This window comes from Canis aureus, chromosome 11, assembly GCF_053574225.1.
Source record: "Canis aureus isolate CA01 chromosome 11, VMU_Caureus_v.1.0, whole genome shotgun sequence".
In the NCBI taxonomy this organism is placed as follows: Eukaryota; Metazoa; Chordata; class Mammalia; order Carnivora; family Canidae; genus Canis; species Canis aureus.
Window position 1 is genome coordinate 9,131,213 of NC_135621.1, and position 21,045 is coordinate 9,152,257.

General features: G+C 42.6%; 1 protein-coding gene and 1 pseudogene across 2 annotated transcripts in view; one reads left to right on the forward strand and one right to left on the reverse strand.

Moving 5' to 3' along the window:
• The window catches only part of SRGAP1 (SLIT-ROBO Rho GTPase activating protein 1), a 270,069-nt gene extending 249,243 nt beyond the window's left edge, over nucleotides 1–20,826 (forward strand). For both annotated transcript variants that reach the window (XM_077913654.1, XM_077913655.1), the window contains exons 18-22: nucleotides 321–400; nucleotides 8,964–9,144; nucleotides 10,446–10,580; nucleotides 10,718–11,057; nucleotides 15,442–20,826. In XM_077913654.1, the coding sequence (XP_077769780.1) occupies nucleotides 321–400; nucleotides 8,964–9,144; nucleotides 10,446–10,580; nucleotides 10,718–11,057; nucleotides 15,442–15,819 (1,114 nt within the window). In that variant the 3' untranslated portion in view covers nucleotides 15,820–20,826. The remainder of the gene's footprint in view (nucleotides 1–320; nucleotides 401–8,963; nucleotides 9,145–10,445; nucleotides 10,581–10,717; nucleotides 11,058–15,441) is intronic.
• LOC144322943 (ribosomal protein uL24-like pseudogene) lies at nucleotides 2,776–3,212 on the reverse strand (annotated as a pseudogene).
• Nucleotides 20,827–21,045: the final 219 nt, after the last annotated feature.

Genomic DNA, 21,045 nt, shown 5'->3' on the forward strand with positions numbered 1-21,045 from the left:
GAAATCCAAGAGCCATCAATTTATATGCAGTAAGGTGTGTTGAAATGAATTTGCAGAAACTGGTGTATCCATAGGACAATAGTCGTAGTCCCCTAGAATTCAACCAATTTTAATTCCTGTGGGTACGAATTATCTGTCAAAGATGAAGGGACCTGCATTCCCACAGGACCAGATAATCCTCGGAGCCTCCGGCATTTCATTGAAAGGCTTTCCAGCCACTTTTTGCCATTCCGAAGTCTTACTTTTCACTTGCAGTAGCAGTTGTTCATTTTTTAAGTTCTTCCTTTGACTTTATAAGAATTGCTCTTTCCATTTCGCAGTGACAGCCCCTACAGTGAGCACGGTACATTGGAGGAAGTGGATCAGGACGCTGGTACAGAGCCCCACACCAGTGAAGATGGTATGCCCTTGTGCCCATATCATTATAAAACTAACCTTAATATTCATTTTTTAGAATTATTTATATTAAGGATACAGTAGGATACAAAAGAATATTTAGAAAATATGGGTAAAGTATGAAGAATACTATTACAATGAAAACCACAAACCACTACCACGTTGAAGAAAAAGAACATCGCTACCTTTGCCTTTCCTGTTACCATTGCCTTCCCTACTCCCTGAGGGGTAACGGCGATATGTTTGTGTTTTTAAATGGTTTATTGTTTCATTTTCTATTTTCTTGAACTTTCTGTAAATGGAATCATACTGTATATACTTCTCATGATTTTTTTTCTACTCAATATTATGTTCCCAAGATTCACCCACATTTTTGCACGCAATTATAATCACTTACTTTACCACTGTATAAGATACCATTGTATTTATTTTTTTCCTGGGTGTACTTATTTTATTATTGATGAATATGTGAGGTATTTTCTATTTTTTTGCCATTAAAAACAGTGTTGTAACGAATATTTTCAACATGTATGCTTCTGCAGTACTGCAAGTGTACAGGAGTTTCTCCAGGATATACGCACCAAGGAGTAAGCCTGTTTTCAACTTCACTAGATAGAGCCAAACTATTTTTGAAAATAGTTGTTATGATACCCAGCCCCACCAGCAGTGTATCAGCCATCCAGTCGGACGTATTCATTGACACTTAATTTTATAAGATACTGTCGTCTTTGCCAATATTACCATGCATCATGGTATCTTGTGATTTCAATTTGCATTCCTCTGGTTACTGATGATGTTATTTTACAATATAGAGTATTAATATAAAATTTGGTCTGTAGTAAGAACAACAGATCAGGAGATGATTGCCAGTAAAAAAAAATACTTTGTTACTCACAGTACCCAAGAGAAAAGGGTACATCACACGAGAGGTAGCCAAACAGAAAGCACCGAGGTGGGTCAAGAGGCAGAGGTGGAAGGAGCAATGGGGCAGGAGTCTTTGCTGTGGTTTCTGCTGGAAGGAACAGGCAAGGCAGGGTAAGCAGGTTTCAGATTGGCTAGTTTGAATAATTTCAGCAGGCTCTGGGACAGAGGGGCTGCCTCTGGTTGTCTGCTACCTGGCTCAGGTGATTAGAGCAGGTGGCTAGTGACCCAGAGGAGATGGTTGCAGTGTAGGCTCTAAATTGGTTGGTTTGTATTTGAAACACACAACAGACAGAGTTGTTTACATTCTCAGTAGGATTTGGTAAACCTTGGGAGGGCCAGTCCCAGATGTCAGAATACAGAAAATAAAAAATATGGTTCCAAAATAATATGTATATATATATATATATTTCATATGGATACACTAACTTTTATGTGCTTCGATTTCTTCTTTGTGTGTGTGTGTGTGAGAGAGAGAGAGAGAGAGAGAGAGAGAGATAGGGCCCATTTATCCACTATTCATATCTCTGGGCTTTTTTTTTTTTTGCTTGGTTTAATTTGATTTGGCTTTTTTTTTTTTTTTTTTTTTTGTATTTATAAGCGTTCTTGGTGGGTCTAGAGCAGGTCTTTTATTGTGTGTATGTTTAGCAAATATCTTGTGCCCTGTAATTTGTCTTTCGTGTGTTTAATATGTCTTTTGCTGAACAAGGAGCGTTTAAAGGAGTTGAAGTTACTCAATCTTTTCCCTCATGGTTGTTTCACTTTGTGTCTCCTTTAAGAAATCCTTCTGTGCTGAATGAAGGTATGAAGATAATTCCCCCGTATTCTCTTTTAAATGCTCTTGGGTTTTCTGTTTCACACGTAGGTCTTTATTGTACCAGGAAATTCTTTGGAGGTGTGGCGTGAGGTTGGGAATCCATTCCTTTTTCTCCATATGGATGCACAGTTGTCCTGGCATTAACTGTCCTTTCTCCAAAGCTCTGCATAAACGACTTGTCCTCTTTGCACAAGTCTCTTTTTGGGCTCTCTGCTTTTCTACTCGTCTACTTGTCTATCTCTCCTGTCTTAATTTTGATACCTTTTAATAAATCTTAATATTTGGTAGATCAAGATCCCTGACTTTGCTCTCCTTAAGAAGTCTTGATCTTTTGCAACTTCACATGAATTTTAGACTGTTTTTCAAGTTCTTAAAACAAAAAACTAAAAACCTGTTGGGGTTGTGATTGCAGTTGCACTAATTGACATATATTAACATGGAGAGAATTGATGTTTTTATAATATTTAGTCCTCCAGTCCACAGACATATTTTTAGTAATTTAATGTCTCTCAATAAACTTTTATACTTTTCTCTCTAGAGATCTTTTTTCCTTTTCTAACAAGTTTAATCTTTAACATTACTTTTCATCACTTTTTTTTTCTTTTTAACAGTTTTTGTTTGAAGTCATATGTAAGATTACTTTATTCCTGCATCTTCTCAGTTATCGCTTCCTTCTGTTTGCTCCTTTCCTTTCCTACTCGGCAAGATTTGACTTTATGTTCAAGGATCTTTTTGCAGCCTTTGTCCAATTTTTGTCTTGTGACAACCATTTTGCCAGGGTCAATGCCCACGTGGAGAGTTGTGCCATTTCCCTCTCTTGCTTGTACTCATTCAATGAAGATGATATATTTCTTCTTGTAACCTGGACTACTTTGCCAATTTGCTGACCTTTGTAGTATCCTCATACAACTTGTACTTCATCATCCTTTTGGATGTGCATGGATCAAACGTTGTGCTTCAGTCTCAGCTCTTTGGAAACGGGGGATGACATAATCTTCCTGTGAATCTGAGAGGGTGCATTGAAATGCCTTTTATGGTTCTTGCCCCAGTCAGAACTCACAAAAGGATTAAACTTCATTTTAGCCAGTGGCACTTCAGTGATGGCCGTTTGACACTTTTTTTTTTTTAAGATTCATTTATTTGAGAGAGTGAGCAACCTGGGGGTGGGGCAGAGGGAGTCTTAAGCAGACTCCGCACTGAGCACAGAATGCCACGCGGGTCTCGATCTCACGACCCTGAGATCACACTTGAGCCGAAAGCAAGAGTTGGACTCCCAACCAACTGTGCCAGGCGCCCCAACACTTTTTTTAATATATGAACATATAAAGCTGCCAATTTTTTCTTAATACCTCTTTAGCTGTATACTTGATCCTTTTATTCTCTCTTTAGCTATGACTAATCTGCTTTAAACCCATCCAGTGAGTTTTATATTTATAATTTTTTTCAACAATTTCAGCTGCTTAATCATTTTTTACAGTCTTTTGCTTTTTTTTTTTTTAAGATTTTATTTATTTATTCATGACAGACAGAGAGAGAGAGAGAGGCAGAGACAGAGGCAGAGACAGAGGCAGAGCCTGATGCAGGACTCGATCCCAGGTCTCCAGGATCACACCCCGGGCCGAAAGCAGGTGCTAAACCGCTGGACCACCCAGGCTGCCCCAGTCTTTCGCTTTGAACTCAGACTGATCCTTTCCATTTTTTTGAAGTGTGATTCTGATCATTCTATTATCTATAGTCTTCCTGGATTTTTTTTTTTTTTTTTTTTGGAGGGTGGGTTCTTGATCATTGAGTCTTATATTCCAGCGTGTTTTATAAACTATTTATGTATTCCTTAGAGCCGTGTGGAATTCCTGTAGACTCAGTTGAAGGTAAGTTCCTCCAGAAAGGCTTTTCATCTACTTCTGCCTGGGGCACAACCAACCAACTTGGGACCTTACTGAATTTTTAGCTTGCGGTCTTCCAGGCCACCCAGGCAGTGTGATTTTAAACTGCAAAACCTACCTGAGGACTGGAATGTGGTTGGGATTCTTGGAGATGATTTGTTCCAAGGTTTGAGATAGGTTCTATTTTTAAATCCAGAAGGGAGCAGGGGTGATGTATGGAGAAGTATAGAGGGCTAGGAGGGAGGAAGATTTCTAGAACTAGAAGCTCACTGTGACACTGAGAGTGTGATCCTTTATGGGGGGCTTACATTCTCTACACTGAGCAGACCCTTAGTTTTTTTTGTCCAGAATAAAAGTTTAAGTTAACCAGGCAGGGAAAATGCCCTCAAGGGAAAACTCTGAATCACATTTTCTAGTATTCTCTTTACCTCACTGGGTTCCCACTTTCATTGAGTTTTTTTGTCTTTAATATTCCATACTGTCATGGTAGCTTATTAATGTAATTACAAAGATCTTTTTAAATCCAGGATATTTTGTTGATTTCAGTGAGAGGGTAATCAGAATGTCTAATGCCCACCCTCGGCTCTAAAAAAAAAAATTTAATTGTTTCACTTCAGCATGCATTGCATTTTAACTTCCTTATTTGATTATATATTGAAAAGTTACATCTGACCCCCCCAAAAAAGTTTCTTTGTGTTTTCAAAAGTAAGATGAATTTGATATTTTCAGAACTTCATTTAGAAGAAATTCTTTACAGTGAGAGCTTCTACTTCTGTGATGTTGCTTTTGAAAGTCTTTGGGCCCTACCCTTGCCACCATCCCTTTTGTCTCGAGTCGTTTCTCCATATGATTTATTCCTTTCTCACTGATGTCATCTCTGTTTCCTTTCTTTCCCAAGTAGTTGGGAAAGCTAAGACAAAGCCCCAGCCATCTCTCTTCCCAAACATCAGTCTGCCATCTGTTTGTTGTTCTTACCTCTTGACTACAAAAGACAAGTTTCACTGAAGGGCTCTGTGTTTTCGATAACATTTTAACCATGTTCACCTGATTTTGCTGGAAAGAAAAGCATTGCCTACAAAGAACAGATACCCTTGCACACAGCCAACCTCTAAAATTCTGTAACTAAATTAACAAGATTATTGATTATCCTTGTGATATCCAGGTATTGTATTTTCCTTTCTCTGACATACTATCACTAGACAAGGGTAGCTTTTGTTTCTGAAAGAGAGGCTCATAGAACAAAACCATCACCTGCAAGGGCAGTGGGTAACAGATCTAGGAGGGGAAGTGTCAGGAACGGCAAGGTCCCAAAGAGAAAATGCGATGGACTAGCATTTTATATGAGATGACAAGACATGGAAATGCAAGACTTGCTAGCACCGGACAGTCAGAAAATCAGCTGTACTGAATTCTTTTTCCCCTTTGCACAGAGTTATAATAGCCATTCAGGAAAATGAAATTATCATGTTCATTCTTACTGTTATTGATGGCAGCGACATTCTACAGAGACTCTGCATGACCTTAAAAGACCATATAACTCTATAGGAAAGGATATGGTGCATCACAGTGCCCTAAGATTGACTTGCTCTGCAATAGGAGACTAAGATGTGTATAAGTAGCTTATTGATTGATACTTGACTGCGAAATGACTCCCATAGGAATAGAAAGAGTCAAAATAATGAAATTGCTCAGACTTACTAGTTGATATAGAATTACCAATAAAAATGTACTCTGATTCTTCGGGTCATTCTTTCATAATCTCCCCACATTTGAATTAAGTAAGCAGAGTCTGATATTCCTGTTGCTAGTTGTTTCAACAGATAAACAGAGATAACAAGCATAGAGTGCATGATTATGAAATTATGATAAAATACATGTGTATCTGTTAAATAGTCTTAAATAGCCCTTGGCCAGCATTGACAATGTATGACTGAATGTCTAATTATTAATGTCTAAAGAATATTAATGGTTCTTTCTTCATTTCCCTTTGACGAGTACATAGACTACCCATTATGTTATGAGCTGGTATCTTTCCTTTTTTCTTTTTTTTTTTCAGTAAAATGAAATTCAAATTACATGGGCATGTTCACATAGGAATTTGCAAATTACATGTCATGAAGTTCTTTTTAACAAATGGGCATGTCTTCTTTCCTTCCCATGGATATGTTTATTCATGTCCCCTGTACCATGAACATGTTTATTTCTTTCCCCGAGGAGAACTAGGGTTATAAAAAATTGGCATCTGTCATCTCTGATCAACCAGGACTTTATTTTTATCTGCAATTTTAAAACAAGCTATAAAGTCAGCTCTTTGAATATAAAGTTATAGTCCCTCCTCTATGAAGCAGATTTATAGATATTTAATAAAACTGCTATTCATATTTTAATAAAAAATATTATTTTAGGGGCACCTGGATGGCACAGTCAGTTAAGTGCCAACTCTTGGTTTCAGCTCAGGTCATGATGTCAGGGTCATGGAATCAAGCCCCGCATGGGCTCCACCCTCAGTGCAGTGTCTGCTTGAGATTCTCTTCCCCCTCCCCCACATGGTCTTTCTCTCTGTCAAATAAATCTTTTAAAATTAAATATACAATTTTAGGGGGAATACTAGAGTGCTAACATATGATCTGAAAGCTATAGTCAATTGTTAAAGGACTTAAACTATTTTAAAAATTATTTTTACTCCTACTTTGCTAAGAAGTACACTACATATAGATTATAGTATTGTGATTTTGTCATATGAAATAATTTTTCCCCTTAAACATTATCCACAGGACACCCGGGTGGCTCAGTGATTGAGCACCTGCCTTCGGCCCAGGGCGTGATCCCAGAGTCCCGGGATCGAGTCCCATGTCGGGCTCCCTGCATGGAGGCTGCTTCTCCCGCTGCCTGTTTCTCTGCCTGTCTCTCTCTCTCTCTCTCTCTCTCTCTCTAATAAATAAGTAAATAAATCTTTTAAAAAAATATCAGGGATCCCTGGGTGGTGCAGCGGTTTAGCGCCTGCCTTTGGCCCAGGGCGCAATCCTGGAGACCCGGGATCGAATCCCACGTCGGGCTCCTGGTGCATGGAGCCTGCTTCTCCCTCTGCCTATGTCTCTGCCTCTCTCTCTCTCTCTCTCTCTCTCTCTCTCTGTGACTATCATAAATAAATAAAAGTTAAAAAACATTAAAAAAAATATCATTATCCACTAGCAAAAACAGATAGGGCAGCTTTTTTGTCTTTATTTTAAATGTATACCTGAAATTCACCCAGGCCCTTCATATAAGGTAATCCCTAAGCTTTATCAAGTGAGAAAGAAAACTTAGCTGGTTATCCAGTGGTTTCTTATGCCATTATTCCATATAAGATGTTAAACATATCTCAGGAATCTTTGGGAGAAAATAAACTATTTTAAATGCAGTGCTTCATTATCAGGCAAAATAGAAGACCATTTCATGAGAAAATATTTGGCAGACAGGTTTTAATCTCTTAGGTGTGTATATATGCTAGAGTATTCAGAAACTAATGCATGCTCAGTTTCTAGCAAATGAGGTATTGCTCATTGCATAGATACATTTCTCTGAACATTTAGCACTTGTATTGGCCCTTTTTATTTGTTACTGATTAGACGTTTACTCCTCTGTTGTAGATAGCAGGGGTGAAGATGGGGGGGATGGGGGGAGACGGAAGGAAAGATCCTAAGGCCCAAAACTGAAGAGCTTTTTGCAATAAGCTGAATCACAAAAAGTATCTCTTGTAGTTGTTTTGTATAGTTTGTCCTCTTGTTTGCCCTCAACCTTTGTGATCAGAATTAGATCAGGGCTGAAATTCCAAATCTAGGCCCACAGTTTAGTATCTTTTTTATTATTTTTTTTTTATTTCACAATCATCTTGGGTTCCCATGCAGTTGTAAGAAATACTCCAGAGAGATCCCAGCTTCCCTCCGTGGTAAAATCTTATCTAACCGCATCACGGTCAGGAAATTGACATGGACACAACCCATCCGCCATATTCACATTTCACCAGTTTTACATGCACTCTTCTGTGTGTGCAGACGTTTACTTGGGCACATACAGTTTTATCACCAGGGTCCCTCGTGCTCCCCCTTTGTAGCCATGGCCATTTCTTCCCAACCTCTGGCAACCACTAATCTGTTCTCTGTCTTGACTATTGTGTCATTTCAAGCATGCTATATAAATGGCATCATTTTATAGCCTTTTGAGATTGGTTTTTTTCACTCACCACATCCCCTTGAATATCTTTTGATCTCTGGATAATATACCATTTGAATCTGGTCTTTTGAGTACAGGGCAGTCTAAGTTAGGCTTGTTTCATAGGTAACTAGAATTTACTACTGATACTGGAGAAAACAAAATTATCTTGACTGTTGGTGGGAGTTGGAAGATTTGATAGTGCCAGAAAAGTACATGAAGAAATTAAATGTACTCAAACAGTATTTAATATGCTGGGTTTTGTAACCTTGATTTTTCTTTAAGCAGATAACGCATAAACTTCCTAGTGTTCGAGGATAGTGATTTTTTTCCATGTTATCCATGGTTATTAATATGTTACAAGGGAACTCCATCATTGTCAAAATAATATTGGAGTTATTATGGAGGATATTAAAACCTAAGGAAAGATCTCATACATCATGTTGCAAAGTTTAAATATTTTTTATTAGACTGTCATTCTATCTCTGGTAAGAGGCTCTGGAAATTAAGATCCAGTGTTCCATTTTTCTTGGCCTGAAAACCTGATGACAGCAAGAGAATGTCTTTCTGTATCTCTTTTAACAAAGCCTGATCTTGTCCTGCATTGATGATTTGCTTACTACCTTGTTTGCTCTGGATATGGAAATGGCCTTGTCTATTGTCTATTTCTGAGGCCTCCTAGAGAACTTTGTCATAGTGTTTTGTGCTTACGTCACAACTCTCTCCCTCACCATCTTCTGGTGTGTTCTTTGTAGAATGTGAACCGATAGAAGCGATAGCCAAGTTTGACTACGTCGGGCGATCTGCCAGAGAACTGTCCTTCAAGAAGGGTGCCTCCCTGCTGCTCTATCACCGCGCATCTGAGGACTGGTGGGAAGGCAGGCACAACGGCATCGATGGGCTCGTGCCACACCAGTACATAGTGGTGCAGGATATGTGAGTAGTGCCCGCGCCCATCGCCAGAGAGCTCCCCCCAGAAGACTCCAGCCACTAGGCTTAAATGGGCCTTGGTCTTTCCAGAAGAGTGGAAGGGATTGCAGGGCCAAAACCTCTGAGCTGGGCTGGGCTGGGCTGGGCCCAGTCCTTCACCTTGCTATTGGGTCTTTGCTAATAGGGTACTTCGAGGCCAGCAGGCTTTCATTTCCCAAACTCCACCAGGAGATGTAGAGCAAGAGCTAGTGAGAAATGCCCTTTGAAGCTGCTGGCAGTGAGGCCAGCAGTGGGCCAGTCACTGAGGACAAGTCTTAGAAAAGTAACCCATGTGGAGATTAGCTCTAAGAGCTATAGTAGTGCTGCTAGTCCTAAAACCAGTGGTGCTCATTTCTTGCTGTCTGACTACCATTTCAATTCCAGATTCCCCAGAGGAAGGATACTGACTTAATATCTAAAGAGAATCATCTTCAGGCTTCTTTTTTTTTTTTTTAATATTGCTGTAATTTAAAAATATCTGGGGCACCTGGGTGGCTCCGTGGTTGAGCATCTGCCTTTGGCTCAGGTGGTGATCCCGGGATCAAGTCCCACATCGGGCTCCCCACAGGAAGCCTGCTTCTCCCTCTGCCTGTGTCTCTGCCTCTCTCTCTCTGTCTCTCATGAATAAATAAATAAAATCTGTTTTAAACAAATAAAAAAATTTTAAAGAAATGAGAAGATGGTCATAATATATATTAAATGAAAAAAAATATGCACAGCATAATCCCTATGTTATGAATATAATATTTCACAGTGCAGCACGAATTTCAGAGCAATTTTTCAAGGAAAAGAGAAATATACTATATAAAATGTATACAGCGATGAAATGATTCAGCCAAAATTTTAGAAAAAGAAAAAAGAATGTTAAAATGTATATCTCAGAATCCAAGAAATATTATGTGTGTTTATACAAACATACAGTCACATACATCTCAACTACATAAACATATAGGTAGCTATAGTATAAATACCATACCCATAGATGCAGACATCCTACACGTTTACCCAGGCATAGATAAAAAGTCGTGAGGGATATTTTCTAAAATTCTAGCAGCGGTTGTGTCTGGTTGTTATGTCATATTGAGTGATTGTGAATTTGCCCTTTTTTGTATATCTGAATCTTCCACTTGACCTGCAATGAAATTGTATTACTTTTCTTATGGAAAAAGTCATTGATAAGGGAAAGACTTCTATATGTAAATGCCATCACTTATTTTGTTCCCATTCATCTAGCAAAAGACCCTCACTCTTGATCCCCTGTGTTTCAGGGATGATACATTTTCAGATACTCTGAGCCAAAAAGCTGACAGTGAGGCCAGCAGTGGGCCAGTCACTGAGGACAAGTCTTCATCCAAGGACATGAATTCCCCAACAGACCGTCACTCTGACGGCTATTTAGCCAGGTAGGTGGAGTCTGATAATCAGATCCCTGAACCCCCACTTTTCCCAGGGCTTTTAGGAGCCACAGAACCTGCAGCTTTGTCGTATTACCCAGGATGATAAAATCCCCTGTTTTCTCTCTCTTTTTGTGTATGTCTAGACAAAGAAAAAGAGGAGAGCCGCCCCCTCCAGTAAGGCGTCCTGGCAGGACCAGTGATGGCCATTGCCCCTTGCACCCCCCGCATGCTCTTTCCAACTCCTCAGTTGACCTGGGGTCCCCAAGCCTGAGCAGTCACCCCCGGGGCCTGCTGCAGAACCGTGGCCTCAACAATGATAGTCCTGAGAGGAGGCGCCGGCCAGGCCATGGTAGCCTGACCAATATCAGCCGGCATGACTCCCTCAAGAAGATCGACAGTCCTCCTATTAGAAGGTCCACATCGTCAGGCCAATACACAGGCTTCAATGACCATAAGCCATTGGACCCAGAGACAATCGCTCAGGTAGGATGCATGTCATGGGATGGCACGTGCTACGTACCTGGGGTGTGATGAAGGAGGTATGCAGACTTACTGTTTGTAGTCATGGTTTTTGTAGAGAAGTTCATTTCCCAAACTCCACCAGGAGATGTAGAGCAAGAGCTAGAAAAACACAGGGGATCTAAAGAAAACAGAAAAGAAATTACCTCATTCTTTAAGGCCTAACTAAGGATCTCTTTAGATGAACCATTTGTGGGCCACCTGGGTGGCTCAATGGTTGAGCGTCTGCCTTCAGCTCAGGGAGTGATCCCGGGGTCCTGGGATCGAGTCTGGCATCAGGCTCCCTGCAGGGAGCCTGCTTCTCCCTCTGCCTGTGTCTCTGCCTCTCTCTGTCTGTGTCTCTCATGAATAAATTAAAAAAAAAAAAAAAAAGGAAAGAAAAAGAAGAACCATTTGTTACTGGAAGGACCCAAGTGATAAGGTTTGTGTTGATTTAAACAGAGACATGCCAGAAATGTAGGACCCAGGGCATTCAAACACATCACTGCTAAATAACCAGGAAAAATCTGAAAAAGAATAATAATGAGGGAGGACTGGCCCTATCAGGTCCCGAAAGCATGCTAAAGATAATAAACTAGACAAATTAATATAAAGACTAGGGAGCCCAAAGCAGATAAATGTTAGTGTATGTGAAACATGACCCTTTCAGCTTAGGAGAAATGCTGGATTAGTTCGTGAATAGTAGGAGAGATAGATCGTGGCTAGCCCTTGGAAGAACGGCAGGTCTAAGTCCGATGTCACTTTTCACTTCCCAACACATAGTGCAGAGGACTTTATAGTTTTTCCTAATGATTAAAATTGACAAAATAAAGGTAAAACAAGATTGATTCATGGATTTTTCCATCACTCTGCCAGTTTTCCCCTAGTGTTTTTCCCCCTAGCATAGGCCATCAGAAAATAAGGGTATCACCAATGACAAAAGAGGTGACTGGATTCGGGGTTTGCCATATTAGTCTAAAGCATCTTCCAGCCACCTGAAGCTTAAAAACGAACTAAGTCAATCAAAAACGAGAATGAGAAATAAATGGAACAAACATGAGGAACTACTAAGGATGGATTATTTTTAATAAAGAGTGCCCAAGGAGACCTGCACTGATGTGACAAATTTCCAAGCTATTACCAGTGTCCTAACTAAAGAAATTTTAGATGTAAATTAGATTGTGAGGGGCTCCATGTGTTTTTTAAAAAATTAAACCAATTTTAAATGTACAACAGTTTCTCAGCAAAAATCAAGAAGACTTGACCTTATGGTTTTCTCTATTTGATGTACTATACAGGGTCCTTGGAGACCTATATTGAACCAGTGATATTTGATTACAGCTGAATTTAACAATCTGAGAAATCCGTAACATCACTGCTTATAATGAGCAGGTGAAACAGGATTTAGGTTAGAAAGATAGGGAATTAGGAGCTTGGGAGTAGGAAGGAAGGCATGACAAGGTCTGTTTAACCCTTTTGCTTCTAGAACCAGGAAATCCCTTTTTTTTTTTTTTTTTTTTTTTTGAAGTAGGCTCCATGCTGGGCTTGAACTCATGACCCTGAGATCAAGACCTGAGCAGAGATCAAGAGTCAGATGCTCAACCAGCTGAACCACCCAGGCACCCCAGGAAATCCTTTAATTGCATATCATAAAAACAAAAACTCAACAGATAAACCAGGCTCTGCTCAATGTCTCTGGGGCAAATACTTGTTAAAATTCAAAAAAAAAAAAAATCCGTATGTTTAGCATCAAATAGAAATCACATGCGAAAATAATCACTTGAAAAGTGATGTCATCCTCACAAAACAGCTTCCAGCTGCGTCCTTTATTTATCTTTCCATCTCTCATCTTCAGATTTTCCCATGAGGACAAGTAAGCCTGCCATCGTGGTGTTCATACAAAAAACACGCACATTCTCTTATTAAACAAATCAGTGGAGTCCCTGATGGGTTGTTTAAAAAAAAAAAAAAATGGACAGTATCCATATGTGACCATTGTATCTTGGTTTACTTATTTAGCAAACCTTTATTCAGTGCTTCCTGGCACCAGGTCCTATGCCAGGCTTCAGTGAAGCAAAGTTAAATCAATAGCCAGCTGCTTTCTGAAGGTGCTTACAATCCTGTGAGAGAGGCGGATATGGAAATCGGGTACATTATGCAGTGCCATGAGGCTTATGCTCCAGGTGAGCGAAAGAAACCCTGGGAGTGTAGACAAGAGGCAAGTCAGTCAGACCGGGGCAGTGGGTCTTCACCCCGCCTGTCTCACACAATACTCCACTTTTGGTGTTTGTGCGTATGGTAAAAACACAGAAGGTAAAATTTACCATCTTAACCATTTTTCATTGTACGGTTCAGTAAAGTATATTCACACTTTGTGAAACACTTTTTCAAATTGCACTTTATCAAATTGCAAAACTAAAACCCTATGCCCTCTGAAGAACAACTCCTCTTTTTCCCGTTCCCTAGCCTGAGCCCCTGGCCACCCCCATTCTACTCTCTGCTCTGTGAGTGGGACTACCTCACATAAACGGAATCATATGGTATTTGTCTTTCCATGACTGGCCCCTTATTTCACTTAGTGTCCTCAAGGTTTATCCATATTGTAGCACATGGCAAGATTTCCTTCCTCTTTAAGGCTGAATAATATCCCATTGATGTATATACCACATTTTGCTTATCTATCCATCAAAGGAGCACATGCTACCTTTTTAAAATATATATTTTGTAATCCCCCTTCACTGTGTGAAATAAATTGATAGCTGATATACCTAACTTGAAAAGACATATAAAGCATATAAATATTTAAAAATTGCAAAGACATAAATATTAAAACAAATGTACTTTGGTTAATGCTTGAGTATACCAGAAGACAAAGAAACTAGTAAGACGCTTTCACCTACATATATGATTATCATAAATACAACAATTAAAAATGCATATCGATATAAGACAGAGTTAGGGTCTGGACTCAGGTTATTATAAACAGGATTTTCACCTACGTAAGTGTCTGAAGGACATTTCAGAAGTTGAACAAGATGCAGGACAAGTCATTGCAGGTAAACTATCCACGATACTGAAACATATCTAGTATGTATGACCCCTGCTCACCATAATGCCACCCCATTGTTGTGGTGTTTAAAAATACACCCTGGGTGGCGCAGCAGTTTGGCGCCTGCGTTTGGCCCTGGGCGCGATCCTGGAGACCCAGGATCAAGTCCCACATCGGGCTCCCAGTGCATGGAGCCTGCTTCTCCCTCTGCCTGTGTTTCTGCCTCTCTCTCTTTCTCTCTCTCTCTCTCTCTGTGTGGCTATCATAAATAAAAATAAAATAAAATAAAATAAAATAAAATAAAATAAAATAAAATAAATAAAATAAAAATAAAAATACACATGGGGGCGCCTGGGTGGCTCAGTTGGTTGAGTGACCCACTTGATTTCAGCTCAGGTCACAATCTCATGGGTGATGAGATGAAGCCCAGCATTGCGCTCTGCGCTTAGTGGGGAATCTGCTTGAGAATGCTCGCCCTCTCCTCCTCCCCCAACTCATACTTGGCACGCTCGCCTCTCTCTCTCAGATAAATAAATACACTTTTTTTCTTTTTTTTTAAGATTTATTTATTTATTTGTTTATGATAGACATAGAGAAGAGGCAGAGACACAGGAGGAGAGAGAAGCAGGCTCCATGCTGAGAGCCTGACGCGGGACTCAATCCCGGGTCTCGATCCCGGGTCTCCAGGATCGCACCCTGGGCCAAAGTCAGGTGCTAAACCGCTGAACCACCCAGGGATCCCCAATAAATATACTTTTTTAAAAAAAATACACAGCATATTACCAAAATGCCCTCTGTGAGGCAGCACCACTTCCACCAAGATCCCCTGGACGGGGGCCTCAGGGAAAGGCTAAAACTGAATTTTGAAGAACTGCTGGGAGTCAGTCAGGTACATAGCAAGTGCTCAAAATTATTTGTTAAATGAGTGAAAGAAGCCTGCTCTTCGTTCCCAGCCCCATGTATTTCTTGAGAAATCATCACAGTATCTAAAGTGAAGCTACCTTTTACCGTTAAGTTGAAAGAGATTCCTGGACGGTAAGTCAGCATGTAAGGTAGAAATCACGAGAAGCCTGCCTGGCACCCTTAGCATGGCAGACGTTTGAGGTGCGGCTCCACGCACGCTGGGTCTTGGTCTCCTCGGCATCCAGAGTTGAAGTAAATTGTGTGAGGTGGCGCCGTGCTGATAATTCCACAGAGCGTGAGGTGGGAACGGTGGTGCCTGTGCTGGCCTGTCTGCTTTGAAACCAAGTGCATGGGTTTCTGTGCCTCAGTCCTAACCCTGGGCCTCTTGGGTCTCCCCCTCCGGTTGTTTTTCAACAGGATATTGAGGAGACGATGAACACTGCTTTGAATGAACTCCGAGAACTGGAGAGACAGAGCACAGCCAAGCACGCCCCCGACGTGGTGCTGGATACCCTAGAACAAGTGAAGAACGTGCCCACCCCCGCCACCTCCACAGAATCTCTCAGCCCCTTGCACAACGTTGCCCTCAGGAGCTCGGAGCCTCAGATTCGACGTAGCACGAGCTCCTCCAGTGACACAATGAGTACTTTCAAGCCTCTGGTGGCGCCCCGAATGGGTGTGCAGCTGAAACCCCCAGCGCTGCGGCCCAAACCGGCCGTTCTCCCAAAAACAAACCCTACCGTGGGACCTGCCCCACCTTCCCAAGGTCCAACAGACAAGTCTTGCACAATGTAAAGACCAACTGGGCCAGGTCATATGGGGAGGTGATTTGAAAAAAAAATATATATATATGGATTAGTGACAAAAGTCAGTGATCCATAACTTTCCTTAGTTTTGTGCTTATAACTGGAGATTTTCGGCTTTTCTATGTTCTCGAATGTAATGTCTGAGACTAGCTAAATTAACACGGGCATTTGTATTTTGTAATTTTTTTTCTTTTTTTTTTTTTAATAACTGGACATATCTTATGTCATTTTAAAGACAATAGAAACACTTAGATTTACTTGAAAATCCAATGCTGCACCATTCGTAATGAAGGCAACACCGCTCTGCTCTCCGCGTTGTATGGCGTTTCAGGCTTAGTGTAGCCTGGGTGAGTCCGAAATGTCTGGATCCGAAGGCACAAGAATCTGGAGTTCCAGGCCTTGGAGTAGAACCAGTGTTGGTCTGTGCCACGTGGGGGTAATGGCTGAAAGGTGCTGCCGGCATTGTGTGGTGGCTGACAGTGAGCACCCCTGCCCAGGTCCCACTCACCCTAAGACTTGCAGTTGTCACAGTGGGACGTTCCCAGTGGGACTTGCGGCCCACCGCCTGAATGAGTTGGATGGTTGCCTCTTTCCTAAGAGTCGTTTCCCTGGGTCCGGGCTAAAAGCTCAGAGGAAGAGGTCAGAACCTCAACAGTTACTGCCTGAACTGAACCTAGGAAAGGAGAGAGAGAGAGAGAGAATCCTCCAGAGCCATTGGTGTGACTCCTTTCACAAGCCTGACCAGGCCCTGGAAGATTTCCAAGCCCACCCCCTGCATTCACGAAGGACTAGAACAGTCTAATTTTAAAGACTTCCTGGTTACCCTGCTCCACAGACTCCTTCAGCGATCTGTTGTTCCTAACTGCCTAGGGAATACTTCTAGCTCCCCTAAACCTCTGTGATCGCCCCCTGGAAATGGAGAATGCAAGCGGCACACAAGCCCTTGGTTCACTCAGCCTTCCCTTCTGGCTAAATGACTTTGGTCCCTTTTACCACCCTACAGAGGCCTGCGGAACCTAAGTTGAAGCCCCAGCTCTGCTCTCCGTAGGTCTTTCTGAGCCAACCCAGACCTGGCTATGGTACTGGAGTACGAGCCACGCTGGCCGAGGTGGGAGGGCCACCTCATGGTTCCAGGGTGATTTCCTCCCAATATGGCACCCTGGAACCCAGATTTTTTTTTTCTTTTTCTTTTTTTTTTTTTTTCCCACATGGTCTCTACATAACTCAGTCCAGTGAGCCCCATGAGGGACCCTCTTTCTCCAGCCTCCTGGCACAAAGACAATTTTCTGTTTCCCCTCTGTCTTAAAAAGGTTGCTCCAAATTCAGTTGTTTTTACTAAGGTACAAATCACCTCTCCTACCAGCAGCAGCTGATGTCATCCTATCTACTCTCTCACTGAACCTACTGATGAAGAAACTTTTTTTTTTTTTTTTAAAGAAGAAATGGATGGCCCCGACTAACCCCTCTCGACCACCATTGATTCCCTTCTAGGTTTGGATTCCAAGTGGCAGTCGTTTGCCTCCCACCTAAGAGCGACACAGTATGGACTTGAACCTGTTAACCCACTGGTGAATGCCTCCTGCAGGAAAGGAGGAGGATCTGTCCTAAAAATCCAGATCATTACTGTGATCTCTCCCTCAATTTGCCAGTCTAATCATTCTAATGCAGACAGAGATTAAATTAATGAGATAGAGTTACCTTTCAAAGTCACACTTGTGGTTGCTAGCCAGTGGCCTAATTTCACAAATGAACTGAATGGAGAGTTGTGTTTGGGGGGGAGGGGTGTTTTTTCTCCCAAAGTATTTCCAGGTATGGTAAGCTTTTAAATCTTTGATTTTTCTTCAATATCCTCTTTGCCCATTTTGAAAACAATGCCTGGCTCAGCATTGTCCAGCCCCTCACCATTTCTCTTGAGCTTTAGTGGTCCTCCAGCAACTTGAGACACCAGGGAGACTCAGCTAGGATTGAGCTCTGAGTAGCACTAAGCCTTTTCAACAATCTTCCCAGATTCCTAGGAAATTGAAACCTCCTAAACAATCTCCCAGTTCTTTCCAGAAGAACTCTATTGCTATGTGGGGACACAGAAGCAGGGAATGAAAGTGGAAATCAGTGGAGGAGGAGGGAGGGGAGACCTTAAATCTTTTAGAAACTGAAATAAAAAGGATTTCTCTAAAACTATTTTCCATCTTTGATAGAAGAGTGAGATGTGAACAGAGGGCATCCAAAGGGTGAGGCATGTTGAATTTAGTATGGGGAGAGGAGGCGTCTTTCACAAGCTTTCACTCCGATCTTACTCCTGCAAGTTCCTGTCTTCAGACTTCTCCCTGGTGATCCTGCCCAGTGCCTCCTCTCTTCAGTGTTTACACTTCTGATGACATGAGGGTTGCCTTTCCAACCACCAAATTAGGACTCTGCTCCCTTAGGTAGCAGAGGACATGCTGCTCCAGAGCCTCAGAGCCTCAGAGGCTGTGCCTTCTCGCAGGAAACTTCTAATGTTCTCGCATCACTCCCTTACATGTCTCTCTCTTTTCTCCCTATGCCCCTGTTGACACCCTGAGAACTGCCTTTCTTTTTTTTTTTTTTTTTCTCTACTCTTTTTTTCCCCCAATCCCCAAGGAAGGGTGTGACCTCATAGTAGATAAGGCTCACCTATTCTTAATTTGTTTTAGTAAGAGTCTTCAGATTCCAGGGATAAGACGAGGTGGCTGCTTCACAAAGGGTCCAGAATAACACCCTATAAGCTCATTAAAAGCTTCTGAAGCTGAGAGGCCTCACCCCATACGTGGCCACATGTCCTTCTCTACAGCCACAGGTGCAGCACACCGTGGGGGGAGGAAAGGTGCAAAGGGATGGGGGGAAAGGAAAGAATCCTGAGATACTCTGCCCCTAGTTTCAAGGATCATATTGTTTTTCATGCACAGTTTGGGAAGGGGGTCATTTTGATGATGGGCAAAGGATGGCTCTACGGAGATTACCAGACCACTTCCACCAGAATATAGGCTCACAGCTGATGATAGAACTGCTTGGGTCCCTTCCACAGAGCTCACAGAAGTAGGCTTACCACGTTGGCCTTTTGGTTTGGGTCAGGGGTGTTGGGAGAGGATCGTTAGGAGGGAGAGAAAGATGCTGAATTTCTGATGAGTGTTGTGTAGATTATTTGAACCAGTCAAATGGCCCTTTGCAGAGCTCTGGATCCATGTTCAGGGTCAGCGCTTTCGTTCAACAGTTTTGCACTTTTTCACACAATGTCATCTGACTTTGGTGCTCATTGAGCCATCCATGGAATAATTTACAGCAGGGTCCTGCTTAATCTACTGCAGTGAGTGTGAAGAGCCACCAGAGAGTAGATCACATGGTATCTGTCAAGAGTTTTCTTTGTACTTTTTGCCATTCCCAAAATTGGGTTTATAATTTAATTAAGGAAAAGATACAAGTGGGAAGGGTAGTGGTCTCCTCGGCTTTGGGAGCGACACGGGGTCTACAAAATGAAGAAACTTTAATATCATCATTACAGACTCTAAAATTTAAACTTAAAGAGCCCACATTGTGTGTCACCTAACTGGAATTTAAATAAAGAGCCCAGAAGTCTGTTGAGGATTTAGAGAAGACGTCAGACTTGGGATCCCGTTCATTCTATTCCCGACCACAGTAGTGGTCCACTACTGTGACCACGGATGCAGGAAGAGCACTGGGGACCGAGTCCTGCCCTGAGTTACCCCGCCACTGACGGTGGAGCTGGCGAAACAACTTAGATGTAAAGGCTCAGCCGGGTGCACAGTGGGGCTTCCACCCCAGACCGTCCCCTGAGCTGCAAACCCAACCTCCAAGCTGGGCCGGGGCGTCTGGCGTGGTGCAGGGTGACTGGCACCCCTCCTCCGTTCGGATCAGTAAGACAAACTGGAAATCGAGCTTTCACTTCCCCTAGTGTACTTTCTTTAAAAAAAAAAAAAGAAAGAAAGAAACTACAACCACCACCACCAATAGTCCATGTGGTATGATCGAGATGGGTACCTGTATCTTGAATTACATAGGGACTTTTGTATGTTTAAATAATTGTACTGGGTTCCATAATGCTTATCTTAGAAACTGTTTAGTGCAAGGAGATCTAGAAGCCGTGCGTCTGTGAATGCCCCCGGTAGAGCGTTCATCCAAGTCCAGTGTGTAGTGTGATGGTTGTGCTAGGTGTTCCAAGTATAGTAAGTGGCTGTGTAACAGGAGAGACTGCTATTACCTACGGACTCGAGGGGGACTCCTGCCCACGTGATAAATCAGTATTGTCCTTTTTCTGTCGGTTTGCTCACAGTGCTGGTAGCTTCCTGCTTGTGACTGTCACCTAATCGTGTCGATGTACATCTGTAGTATGTACATGTGAAAGTGCCTTTCTATTTTAGAGGAGTTTTAGCCTTGCTTCGCCCTGTCGCCTCGTCCTGCCCCTACACTTCCCCCCGCACCTGCAGCTGTCCCTACCCCTGCACCTGCCCCCGCACCTGCCCCTACACCTCCCCCGCCCGCACCCGCACCTGCCCTTGCACCTGCCCCTGTACCTGCACCTGCCCCCGCCCCCACACCTGCCCCCGCACCTGCCCCCCTCCGGGGTGGAAGCGTCCTCCAGGTGCTCCCTGCCTCCCCGAGCCTCGGTGCTCCATAGCGTCCGCCCTGCGTCCCCGTGGGTCCTCAGACTGTGTCGTCTCGCTGGTAGCCGTGACCGTGCCTTTCCCACCCGCAGTGTCCCCGCGTCGCCCCTCCCCGGCTCCGGCCCTCGGCGCCTGTGCTCGGTGCTGCCTCTGGGAACAGGTGGGCCCTGGGTTCCCGGGGGCAGAGATAAGGGGGGGAGGCTTTTACAGTTCTGGAAGAAAAGAAACGTTTTTGTTAACCTGTTGTGACAATGCACTTTTATGTATAGTACTGTACATTTGGCATGTACCATTCGGGCTTCGGTATACAGTCGGGTCTGTTCTTCACCGTGTATCTTTATAATAAATAAGATAGTTCTGGCTGCCTTTGTCTTCTTCCGATTCCCCGTGACTCTCCTGGATGATTTTCATCACCTGCCCTTTCTTTTCCTGATCACTGCTAACCCCCTCCTCCCCACGCCACCCCCCGGGGAGCTGAGCTGCATTAGATGGTGGGAAAATATTCTTTTCCTCCCTTCATGTTTTTCTCTCACTTGCATTTTTATTTGTGACTTCGAAAATGAGACCTCAGGCCCGGGGCC